The sequence below is a fragment of the Microchirus variegatus genome (genome assembly GCF_963457635.1).
Source record: "Microchirus variegatus genome assembly, chromosome: 19".
NCBI lineage: Eukaryota > Metazoa > Chordata > Actinopteri > Pleuronectiformes > Soleidae > Microchirus > Microchirus variegatus.
The window spans coordinates 9,210,961-9,224,113 of record NC_139820.1 but is presented as its reverse complement, the minus strand read 5'-3'; the positions used below and the strand labels follow the sequence as shown (position 1 = coordinate 9,224,113).

At 42.6% G+C, this 13,153-nt stretch overlaps 1 protein-coding gene across 2 annotated transcripts in view; it reads left to right on the top strand.

Moving 5' to 3' along the window:
• Nucleotides 1-4,021: 4,021 nt before the first annotated feature.
• The window catches only part of LOC310940799 (adenylate cyclase 9), a 29,623-nt gene continuing 20,491 nt past the window's right edge, over nt 4,022-13,153 (top strand). For both annotated transcript variants that reach the window (XM_083905809.1, XM_083905808.1), the window contains exon 1: nt 4,022-6,124. In XM_083905809.1, coding sequence (XP_083761935.1) covers nt 4,222-6,124 — 1,903 coding nt within the window. In that variant the 5' untranslated portion in view covers nt 4,022-4,221. The remainder of the gene's footprint in view (nt 6,125-13,153) is intronic.

Genomic DNA, 13,153 nt, shown 5'->3' with positions numbered 1-13,153 from the left:
TAATTCAAACCATGTACTGTAAAATAAAAAAACAACATTTTGGGATGGTTGTTTGTCTTCTTTGTCTTTGTCCTGTGTAAGAGAGGGACACTGGGTCGGACTCGGTGAGGCCTCAGTTGGCTGTGGAGTTGCCATCAGGCAGAACAGGTGTACGCCGACTATCAGCTGAGGCGCAGCGCCCCCCACCCCCATGACTGTCAGGTACAGGATAAAGTGGTAGAAAATGGATGGATGGATAGTTTGTGGAAATTAAAGTGTGTGGACAAAGTAGAGGTGAGTTGTGCTAGAACTGTATAGTGGAAAAGTGTCTTAACAGTGTGTTGTGGCAAGGAGCAGGGACTTTTACTAGTCCCCCAGCAGCATTTTGTCAAATAAGTGCACGACAACCTGCAGGTTTCCCTTAGGTGAACTTCCCCAGAGCAATCAATAAAATATTACGCCACGAAACAAACGCACTCGGGCATGTACAGCGAGCGCAGAGAACAGCAGTACTCCCAGGTTTTAGTCACAGTGTTGTTAACGTGGACTTATCAGTGTGGCTTTATCAACTCTGCAAACAGGCTCTTGTAGGCTCTTCAACAAAAGCATGTGCGCAACATGCACACGCCACACACACACACGCTGCAAAAACAAACAATTCAATGACGCCCAGGGGGTTATTTGTTTTATTGGATTTAGAGTTTCAACATTATTAAAGGGGTAACAGGAACACACAGACTGAGTCAGCAATGTGTCTTCTTCTCACATTCATCTGCTAATCACAATCTCATCACTTAATTCCACTTAGAAACACAGTGTTCATAGAAATATAAAAGTGTGCTTCCCTTTATATATACACCATCCTTCTTCGTTTTTTATTGTATTGTATTCTAACTTCATATATCTATATATTTCCCTGACATTAATGCATCTTGTTGAAGTAAAAGCAATGAAAAAAGGGGGTTCAGAATTAGAAGGAAAATGCATTGCATCTATCTATATACATATATCACTTTCATTTAGTTTTTCTCTGAACTTTTAATCTTTAGATTTTGTCCCAGTTGAACACGTTTAAAATCATTATGCGTACAAATAATAATAATAATAAAAAATACATTGACATACAGTACACGGTTAATATTGTGCATCGCTATATTGTGTTCGACTATAAAATCCGTTCACGTATAAGGGGATTTTGTTTTTAACTCTTTTACTGCAAGAATGCATTTTGAACATTGATATGTTGCACTATTTTGCATGTAATTTTTTTTTAATATTACACATTTTTAAGATTTCTTGGATACTATTTAAAAACAATGAATTAAGGTCTTTGCAATTCTGGTCAAGCTATAAGAAGTGGTTAAAAAAAACCCAGCAGGAACAAAATATACTACCCATAGATGTATTTGTAGACGTGTGTACTCATTTTAAAATGAAAAATAATTCGTTTTTTCTAGTTTTAGTCTATTTACATACATATATGTATATATGTGTGTGTATATATATATGCGTATATGTATATACATATATGTGTATATATAAACAGACTAGAAAAAAAAGAATATTTTTTCATTTTAAAGTGAGTACACTCTTCTACAAATACATCTATGGGCAGTATATATGTATATGTGTGTGTATATATACATATATATGTATATGTGTGTGTATATATACATATGTGTATATATACATATATACACATACATATGTATATATACACATATGTATATATTCCGAACAACTATGGTGTGGAGGCTGCCATCTTGTGCTGCACAAGAGAGGATGCATACTATGAAAAACAAAGAAATACATATTTTCAGGTACACCATGGCCACCGTAGTTCCCTGACACACTTGTAATCCTCTATTTGTTCCAATAATTATGTACAGAATTATTATGATCAATAGTGAGGTATTATTGGTTAATTGTATTACCACATACACACACAGATTATATATAATCTCTTAACTCACCGGAAACAGTGTTTCTCCAAAGTGTGGTTTACTTGACAGTTTGGTCCCAACAACCCACACCGCCACAAAGTGGCTGGGGGAGGATTTCCGACCCAGTCAGAGCGAAGATGGTGGCGGCTCAGGGAGAGGAGTTCTCCCGGAGAAGACGCACAGAGTAGCCGTTGAAGAGCTAAGCTTTTATTTCGGCTCCCACAGCCCCGGAGCAGACAGAGAGACTTGAGTGTGAGGGGGGGAAAGGGTGGCAACCAGTGGCGGACGGAAGAGGACGCACCACAGCCAGAGCGCGCAGCCTTGTGTTTGTTGGACACATGCATGCCAGCGAAAACTAGTGCTGTCCAGACCCGAGGAATTGCTTTGAGATAAGGAGACGCTGCTGTTTAGGAGGGGGGCGTCTTTTAATAATCTCACTGCGGAGATATCCGTGGGCTTTCCTGCATTGCTCTGGGGATTTTCTACTTCTTTGCTCTGGGGGAATGCGAGGGCAGGAAATCCAGCCTCTGCTCCAAATAACCAGAGACTCCTAACTGGGTCTCCTCTTCAAACGCAGGAAATACGGCCTGGGAAAAAAAGTTTGGGAGGTTTTGGAAACGAGAAGGGGGCTTTTTTTCCCCTTGTTGTTTATGTTTTGCACGCGTTTTGCGAGTTGGTTTTGAAGTGTCGCGTGTTTGTTTGTGTACGAAGCGCTCCTGTTGTTCCACAGAGTGAGTTGAAGACGAGCGTTTAGATGTTAACACGCCGTTGGTGTTGTTATTGCAGGCGTTTTTGATCATCACTATTTATAGACCAGCCTGTCCCGACCGAGGCTGTTCCTCATAGCTGTAGCCTATGTTTTGCCAACTGCGCGCAACAAGTTGCAGACACTCCCAGCAGAGGCAAAGCTTCGCTAAACTGGGCGAGTGGATGGTATTTTCTGCGCTTCTCTCTTCGGATTACGCTTCTGTGGATCGCGCACAGCCCTCGCCGACCCCCTTTTTGGAAAGCAGAGGGGGGAATAAACCGTGGAGATTCGGAGAGGCAGTTCAGGAAAGGACGGGGCTGGATCCGTGGGAACAGGCCTGCCTGTCAGGCCTTTCATGATCCCATTCCTGGACTGGACAGGACTCCAAAATAACTCCGTCTGGATTATTTGCAAGGGCCCGCTGGATTAAACATGGAAGAAGAGTGTGTGAGGGTGCGAAATGCAAAATCCATAGCTCACCAAGTTATACATGAGAGGATGTAGTGGAAGTTAAAGTAGTCTGGATTTCTAATTACACACTTTTCCCCCTTTTTTTTTTTTTTTTACATAATTAACGGAATTAATATTATATCTAGGTGATAGACTGGCATTACGTTTCATTTAGAACACAAAACACAGCAGCTATAAACTCACCAATGTTACAACAACGTGATTACTTTTGACTATATATTTTTACTTTTTTGTAGTTTTGATGCTTATGATGGGGGAATTCATATTTTAATAGCACTTTAGGGGGGATTTTAAATAAAGGGAAACATCGCGGAGACGCAGGGACACAGCTGTTGACAGCCTGCATCAATAACTGCTCATTCATTCAAACCCCGGACCTCAGTGCGTGTGTGTTTATGTGTATGTTTGTGTGTGTGTGTGTTTTCTCCTCCTCTGCCTCATGCCAACAATTCAGGATAAAGAATCTGGGTATTTCCCTGAAGCTGTCTTGACTGTGTGATGCCAGCAGCATCGGCACACCGCGCGCATCCAGAGGAGGTCATTTCCAGTCATGTAACGTCAGGAGCGACTTGATGGAGGAGTAAAACACCCTCCCTCACACCCACACACATACACACATTCACGTTGCATCACCACGAACTAGTCCTTTTCCGAGAATGATGTTCAAGTCAGGGGGCAGAAAGAGTGATGACAGTGATTTTACCGCAGCTGGAGAGAATGCCGGGCTCAAACCCAGAGCCTCTTTGGAGAGAGGGATGCGTGTAATGTGAGTACTGACGCAAAAACCCGAGGTCGGATAATGGACTGCTCAAGAAACTGGAACGGTGCGTGGTGTGTGAGTGAGTGTGGAGACTGCTGTGTGCGTAGACAGGACGTGTGTTCGGCGCTCACCATTCATGCAGTGTGATAATTCCAGCAAGCACCTCTACTCTCTCGCTCTCTCTCTGTCTGTGTCTCTCTCCTCCTCCTCACATGTGCCACATGTGCACCCACGCACCCACGTCTGTAGTGGCCTGAGCGCCATCAGAAGACACTATTAATATTCAACAGCCCCCTCGTTTTCTCGTCACGTCACTCAACATGGCCACTCTGCAACAGCACCGGCAGCTCCTCGTGCGTGGCACCGAAGTCAGCTGCGACTCCAGCGGGGACGGAGCCGTGACCGTGCGAATCACCAACAGCGCGCCACACGTGCATCGACATGAGCCGCTGAGGGCTGCCAACAGTGGAGCTGGAGCTGCTGGGGGAGCTGGAGGCTGTGGGACTGCGAGTGCTGTGAACCCTGACCCCCACAAATACAGCATCTCCTCCAGCTGCAGCTCTGCAGAGTCCAGACCAGCTGTGACCTCTGCTTTGAGGGTCCACAGAGAGGCACCCCCCTTGTTTGAACGCTCTGCCGCCCAGTGCTGGGACCCCAAATTTGACTCAGCTATCCTGGAAGAGGCGTGCCAAGAGAGGTGTTTTCCTCAGACACAGAGGCGTTTCCGTTATGTCCTGTTCTACCTTGCAGTGGCAGCTGTACTCTGGGGGGTGTACTTTGGGGTCAATAATGACCGCTGCAGCCCTTTGACCTTCCTCGCACCCACAGTCTCCTTTTTGGTCTTTTTAGTGCTCCTTTTTTTGTTCACATTCACACAGCCCTACACATGGCTGTACAACCAAACCTCCCTGCTCCTGATAGCGGTCACCTTCGCTATCACCTTAGCTCCACAGATACAGACTGCTGGTTACACTGAGCTGGACTGGGCTGGCGGTGGGAATGCCTCAAATCACTCACCAGATGAAATATTACAAACTATAACCCACTGCATCTCCCCTGTAGGCACCTTCTCCCTGTGCATGGAGGTTCTGCTGTTGTTATACAGTGTCCTCCATGTCCGTCTGTATGCCTCAGTGATGCTCGGACTTCTCTATTCTATTTTATTTGAAGCACTAGGATGGCTGCCATTGCTTCAAAGGAATTATGACTCTGGCAGATGGGATACTGGAGCAGAGGGTTCCGGCTCTGATTGGGAAGGCGACACACTCCGCTGGCTTGGTCCAGCCAAAGCTCTGCTCCATTTGTGTGCCCACGTCATTGGCATCCACCTGTTTATCATGTCAGAGGTTCGTTCCCGCAGCACCTTCCTCAAAGTGGGCCAGGCTATCATGCATGGAAAAGACTTGGAGGTGGAGAAGGCCCTGAAGGAACGCATGATTCACTCAGTCATGCCACGGAGAGTTGCAGACGAGCTGATGAAGCAGGGCGATGATGAGGGTGGTGGGGAGAACTCCGGCAAGCGTTATTCCTCTGGTGCTTGCTCTGCCTCAGCCGTCTCTGTGGGTGGTGGAGGAAACTGTGGAGCTTCACAAACCCAAAGCACCACAAGCCCCAAAAATCACCCTCACAACAATCACAAACGCAAGAAGACCTCCATCCCCCGTGGACAGATAATATTTAGGCCCTTCAACATGAAACGCATGGAGCCTGTTAGCATCCTCTTTGCAGACATTGTGGGTTTCACCAGAATGTCTGCCAATAAGTCAGCACCAGCCTTGGTGGGCCTTCTCAATGACCTGTTTGGACGCTTTGACCGGCTCTGTGAACTAACTCATTGTGAGAAGATCAGCACCCTGGGAGATTGCTACTACTGTGTAGCAGGTTGCCCTGAGCCCAGGCCAGACCACGCCTACTGCTGTGTTGAGATGGGTCTGGGCATGATCCAGGCCATCGAACAGTTCTGTCAGGAGACGTGTGAGACTGTCAACATGCGAGTTGGTGTCCATACAGGCACCGTTCTCTGTGGGATCCTGGGAATTAAACGCTTCAAGTTTGACGTGTGGTCGAACGATGTCAATCTGGCTAACCTGATGGAGCAGCTGGGCGTGGCAGGAAAGGTCCATCTGTCAGAGGCCACTGCCCGATTCCTGGATGACCGATACCAGAGGGAGGATGGGCGAGTGGCGGAGAGAGCCGGGCAGAGTGTGGTGGAGAAACTCAAGGGTAAGTCAGCTGGTCACCTGTGACTTGTTTATGAATTTGTTGAAATTTGCTGTTGAACTGAACCCTACTTTACAGGAGTTGGATGTTAAACACACTCCAAGAGAACATCACTAGTCTTAAATAATCATTGATTTGACCTTAAAAACCATATCAAAGAGGAGAAAAAAAGGGAAAGTTTACTGAGTTTGCGATAACATGCCGAGCATCAATGTTGTGATAAAAATGTGAACAGTGCTAAAAATAAACGTTAACGGTGAGATCGTTCAGACATGTAGAGGTCAAAGGTTGACGGGCTGCATTGTCTAAACATGGTCACAGGGTTGTGTGGGGTCCCGACACGCTGAGACGGCATCGAAATATGTTATCTGACGAGTTCGTCCTGTTGAAACAACACGAGATGAAGAGATCAGAGCTGAGTGTGTTTGGTTTCATATCAGCTGGATCTCGTTCAACAATCTGTCGCAGTCAATACATAATAATTGCTTCTGCCTTTATGTTGATCTGTAAATAATCCAAAATTATCATCTCAGATATAGATGTATGTAACCCTCCCAGTAAGATTCCTAATTAAGCTGTTAATTGTCTCAGAGTTTTAATAATGAATTTATTATTATGTAGTGGACAGAAAGTGGGTTGTATTGTCTTGAGTTGAGAACTGTTGATATTCAACTATGATGATATCCTAAGATAGGCGTGTCCAAAGTCCAGCCCAAGGGCCAATCATAACTCTCGGTCAGATTTTGTACGGACCGCAGCTCCGGTTCTATAATGTATTATTTATGGCCTGGGACAGAGTCAAACAGGAAATCGGCCTCAGTCATGTGTCACCCCCTTTAGGTCAGCTAAGTTGCACTGTGAATCATTCACTCATCTCATATTATGTTATTTGACTCCATGATGTGAAATATTTTTTTTTCCAATTTTTCACTCCTGTGTGGCTTAGATTTGTTTACATTGCGATTTAAAAATGATACTTGTGACAGTGAAAATCAATTTTTTATAAAACAGTGCATGTGTTTGTAACTTACTGTTAAAAAAGACTTCACATTATCAAATCTGACCCTCGTGAAAAAACTCTGGACACCACTGTCCTAAAAGATACTTGCTGGGACAGCAACTTGGCAGCTTTGGCACAAGGAAAGCATAGAATGGGTATACACACACAACATGGATAGCGATGATATATGATTGTGACTCATATAGTTGATTTTTAGTCCAGTTCAAAGACTATAACCTCCGTCGGCTGTTTCTGTTTGTGGCTTGTTTTTGTGGTTGGCCAGAACGCTGGAGCTAGAGATCACAGTTGATAAGAGGAGGGCTGACCGGCTTTACTGTGCTGAGGCAGGTATTGTAATGGATTCCGTTGGATTGAACAGCTGATCACCATATTGCTCCCACCACTTGAAGAATAGTAGCAGTGATGGTGCAGAGAGTAGACTGACACCAGACAGTTGCTTGAAAATGCGGGTGGAAATTTGGCACCGCCGTCCCTGCACACATCGTTTTGCTAAGTGGCAATAAAGGAATTTGTTTTAGTGGTGTTTAGTAATTCATGAAGTTGGAAAAAAAGCACAAACAATAGGACCTTACATTTCGTACAAGATGCATTGTTCATATATCAATTGAAAAGTAAACATTGATGGTTACCGTGACTAAAATACCAAGATTTGCTTGCTTTTCTTTGGTGTGGGTTAAGTCAACTCTCTGTCCAAATGGTGTCTTTGTCTTACCACATACACAAACACACACACATACACACACACTTAGTCTGGCTCAATACTCAGCATCAATGGAGCTAATCTCGCCAGCAGGGAATTCCTCGCGGACCGTCTGAACTTAGGTCACTTGCAAACAGAGACTGTCTGTTCTATTGTCAGGCCTTATGTCAGAGTGCATTCACACTTGGCTCTAAATGGTGCCATCACTCTCTATTTACAGACTGGTGAACAGCAACAGAGTGAGAGATTGACATGCAGCTTTTGTTGAGGGAGAGAAAAGGGGAGAGCAGTGTCTAGCCCCCCCCCCCCCGAAACAGAGGCTCACAGTTTCCTGCTCAGAGCAACAGGCGACCTTTGAATATTTGTTTCTGTGGCAAAGACAAACGGGGTTCGACAGGTTTCTGTAGATACATGACAGTGATAATTATCATAATAGTTAGTGATGTAACTTTACTTTGTAACACGGCAGTCCTACAATGGGGAAGCTTGCAGTGTTACAGGTTTGGGAATAGTTAGAGCAATAGGTATTTGTTTTCGTTTATAAATTGAACAGGGTTAGGTCATACCAACAGAAACCTTTAAAACGTGTTTCAAGCTTCCTCAGAAGTCTAGGTAGTAGGCAGCTGGACTTGCTTAAGCGTTCTTGAAGACAAGGTTATGATGACCTGGATAACTGAGAGCCTCCATAGACATATTTCAAGAAAATCAATGTGTCAATTCACAGTTGTTTAAATTGTTTTGTTGTTTGCTATATATGCAGATTGTTTGTTCCTCTTGTCTTTTGCTTTTCTTAATTTTAACATGAGTGAAATGCTGAATACACCTTGCTCTTTCTCTATTTTTGTCCCTCTGACACACCATGTGCCCCCCCCTCTGCTTTTCATTATCCTGGTTATGTTATCACATTTATTGCCTCAGACTCTCACCTGTCACCCAGGCCTGCGCATATGGTCTGTTGTGTAACACTGCTTTAGAGCTGTTTGTCTGTCTTCAGACAAGGATTTGCTCTAGAGCTCCCAGCACACTGATGGAGTCGCCTCAGACAACGTGCTTCCAGCCATTCTCTCTCTGTTCGTCCCTAAACACCTTCCCGTCCTTTAAACAACAATCAGCAAACCATGACATCTGCCAGATGGTAAGACACAGTACTGGTCGTATCTGAAGTGCAATCTTGATCTAAATGATCCATGAAACAGATTGTGAAGGATAACGCGGTGGCAAACAAGTCTCCCGTCACAGTGCAGTACATTGGAAGGGATGAGTCATAGCTTTGTTGACAGATTAGTGAATTGTGCATTTATGCAGTGAGGAATTTAAATAACAAGTCTCACAGAAATGTATTTGTAGAAATTTACAGATGAGACTACTAGAGCTGAAACAATTAATCGACTAATTGATTATTAATCGCTTACTAAATTAATCGGCAACTATTTTGATCATCGATTAATCGGTTTGAAGCTTTTTTCATGATTAAAACAAGATTTCTGATTGTTTTGGCTTCTTAAATGTTAATATTTTCTTTGTTTCTTTGCTCCAACAGGGAAATCATTAAAACAGATTAATTTTGGTTTGTGGACAAAACAAATCGTAATTTCCCGGTCTGACAAACCCAGATCAGTGTTTTTTAACATTTTATGGACCAAACGATTAATCGAGAAAATAATCGACAGATTAATCGATTACGAAAATAATCTTTAGTTGCAGCTCTACATACTGCATTTTGCATTTTCATTTAAAATTGCATAGGTCCTGCCTTGCTTTACTGCCGTACGCTTGCTGTCTGCAGTACCTTGATGTTTAGATTACGAAAACAATTAAAAACACTGCTGACGTTGTTTTAGTTTAAGAATTGTGGGACTGTGCTTTAGTCTGGATGGACAAAATTGGAGACCTTTTGGAAATAATGACGCAGTTGACTTCATTAACTTTGAGATAGGTTCACTTTGTGATAGGTTCAATAGCAGACTTGCTTGCAGGTCTGCTATTGTTTCAACCATTATTCGGAACTCGGCGAGAGATTTTGAACTTTTTTCTCTGGAACATGACTAGTTGGCGGCGGCCAACAACCACAAGTTGGTAATTCTTGTTTGTCTTTAGAAACAAACACATTGCAGTGTGGCGTAACGTGAAGTTCATGCCCTTGGGCCGGTTAATCGTTGCTCAATCAAATCTGACACTTAAAAATCCAAATGACAGATCAACCATAAACAGGACAACACCAGAATATAACTTTTCTTGTGTATTGATTGACAAGTTCCTGATAGTGAAAATATCTTTTTGTTTTAGAGTCACGGAAATGAAATTCATCATCTAACCCAGCATAATAAACTAGCTGATGTCCACTGAGTAGGTCAAGGCACAGAGTTAAGAATCCCTCATTCATTCATATCATGTTTATACATTTACGACTTTGACTCAGGTTGTCTGGACATTTGTTATCTAGTTTCTCATCAGCCTTTGCTTTGCTTTATACTGTTCAGACTTATCCTCACAGACAACATGTTGACGCGTCACAGGATAAAACAACTGGTGTGTGTATATAATAAAATGAGCAATGGCTGAGTTACGTCCATGTGACTCACAATCACACTGTTATGTCTTACTGGAACACTACAGTATATAATAATTGGATACCCCAGGGTTTTTTTGAAGTGTGGACCCCATGAACACATTTTCTGATCAGCGTTTCTTTTGTTTTAGAAAACAGTCCTTAATGAACTGAACTTGACCCGATACGAAAACCCAGTCTTGGTACAGACCATGGTCATCTCCCACATCAATAATTGTAATGACCTTCTGGTCCAGCCTCCTTTCGTTTCTAGGTAAACCGCTGAAAATGATCAAGAACACAGCTGTCTGGCTGGTCTTAAACCAACCTAAAAGCGTACTACTTGACCACTCCATACCTCCAATAAATGCCGTCCTGCTCGGTCCTCCCCTGCACACAAGGCAATTTCAGACAAGATTGTTCTCACTTTCAGTTCCCCAATGGTAGAAAGAGCTCCCTAATGCTATCAGAGCAGTGAAGTCGCTGTATCTTCTATTGATGACTCATCTCTTTTGAGAACACCTGCTCTCCAAAATCTCTTACTTCAAATTACATTGCAAACCTAAAATGTTAATCACTTCTAAATCGCGTTGGGTTAAAGCATTTCTCCAAATGACTAAATGCTCACTACCTTCAAAAGTTTGTGGTCATCTGACCTGGGCTTTAAATGACACAATGGCTGAAACATACCAGAAAAAACTTACCGTAATCTATGACCGTGTTGGGAATCAGTACTTTGTTATTACGTGTGTGTGTTTGCCTGTTACTACGAGACACTAATACAGTCTTTTATTACCCAACATATGCTCCTCAATGTGTTGGGTGTTGTTTTAGTTGTTGTACTGTATATTGTGTTCTGTGGCAGCCAAGATAAAAGTGTGGCAGTTTGAGGCAGAAGGACGCAGAGTTGACAGAACAGGAAAAACCCTGCATGGCACACAATTACAGTGGGTTATTGCTGCTGCTGCTTGTGTTTAACAGGATCAAAATTGACGTTCATAGTCATAGTATGACTTAAATTGACCTTTAATATAATTGTTGGAGTTAATAAAGGCTATTTCACACTGTTGTTTAAAAAAAACAACAACAACACTTTATTATTAACTATTGTTGTTCTACGACTACACATGTGGATATAGAATTAGAAAATGTATAGTACAAAAAATATAGAAGAGGAAGGATATAAGCAGCACCTTCTACAGAAAATTCTAAATAGTAATCCAGTCTCTCTTTCGTAATACACCTGTAATCATACTTTTCTTGAAGCATTTGTTCTGCCATCCCAGTTACTGTCTTTTATTGAACCACGCCACAAATGTTTCACTATGAGTTTGTCATTCCTGTTGCCAAAGAATGTGTTGAGTCAACCCTGTGTGTGTGTGTGAGTGTGTGTGTTCATAATTGATAAGCATGCCCAGCCCTGTCCTAGTCTGATTAGAGGCGTGTGCTTGTACACATGTTGTCTCGGTTCACATTTGAAGACATAATTATGCACTCCCTGCCACTTTATTAGGTACAGCTATCCGTATGCTGGTAGTCTGACCAGCCAATCACTTGGGAGCAACACAGTGCGTTTAGTTGTGAAGACATTGTCAAAAAGGTGAGTTTAGTGAGTCTGAGACAGGCTAGAGTATTTCAGAAACTGCACATCCACTGGGATTTTCACACACAACAACATCTCGGGTTTAAAGTGAATGAGTAAATGCAGTATCCATTTAGTGAATATGCCTTGTTGATGGTAGAGGTCAGATGAGTTTGGCTAAGGATATGGACCAAATGATAGGAAACAGTAACTCAGTGGGTTAAAAGTCCGATTTTAGTCAGACTAAGACAATAATTTAGTTTTCTAAATGTCATGTAAACACGTTTGTTTAATGGAGCTAGTCGGACTAACATACCGGGGTCCAGAGTCCAATTACTCCTGCATGTATACGCTTAGTCCGACTGGAGTCGGACTTAGGGTTCTGTGCATGCACCAAAATGTCCTTGTGTATAAACTTCAGTATTCTGCAGTATGCAGGTATTCTGTATACTGCTTATAAAGTAGCTGGTGAGTGTAGAAGTGGCAACAGTTCATGACCATCAACACCGACCAGGGTCCTGTTTTTTATATATGGTTTATAGCGTAGACTTGCATCAATATCTGAAAGAATCACCACAAACATTATTTGCCTGACTTAAACCTCAATCTGTTCTAAATCACTGACCAATCAGACAGCCCCAGTAAACTGGTCTGGAGTCTAAAATTTGTTTCACACACACTTGCACAAGTTCTACCAAAAATAGCACAATGCATTTCATGGAAAGCTGAGCATTACATAACACTGTTTGGGCACATTACTTCCAGTCTATACATGTACGCGGATGCCGCCTCTATTTAACACACACTTACGTATTCTTTGTAGCGCACTCATGATGAAGTCATGTAATGATTTACTCAAAAGTGGCTTGTTACAGGTGGATTCACTCACGACTCTGTCTCACATTCATTTTATTACAGACAGGAGCATGACTTGCACTTCACTCTGTGTTGCCACCAAAAGTTTTAGGCCTGGCAAGGAAATGTGCAAATATCTAAATAACATTTTCAATCATGTAGTTATTGATTAAGCTGGCTTGCATAAATACAATGAGAATACGACATACAATAAAAATCCTGTATTCTGTCAGTACTTATAGACATAGTAATAATTTAAATTCATAGCATGGAGAACAGAGGAAGACAAACAAGTGTGGGTTGGTTAGGTGAGTGAGAGATTTGAC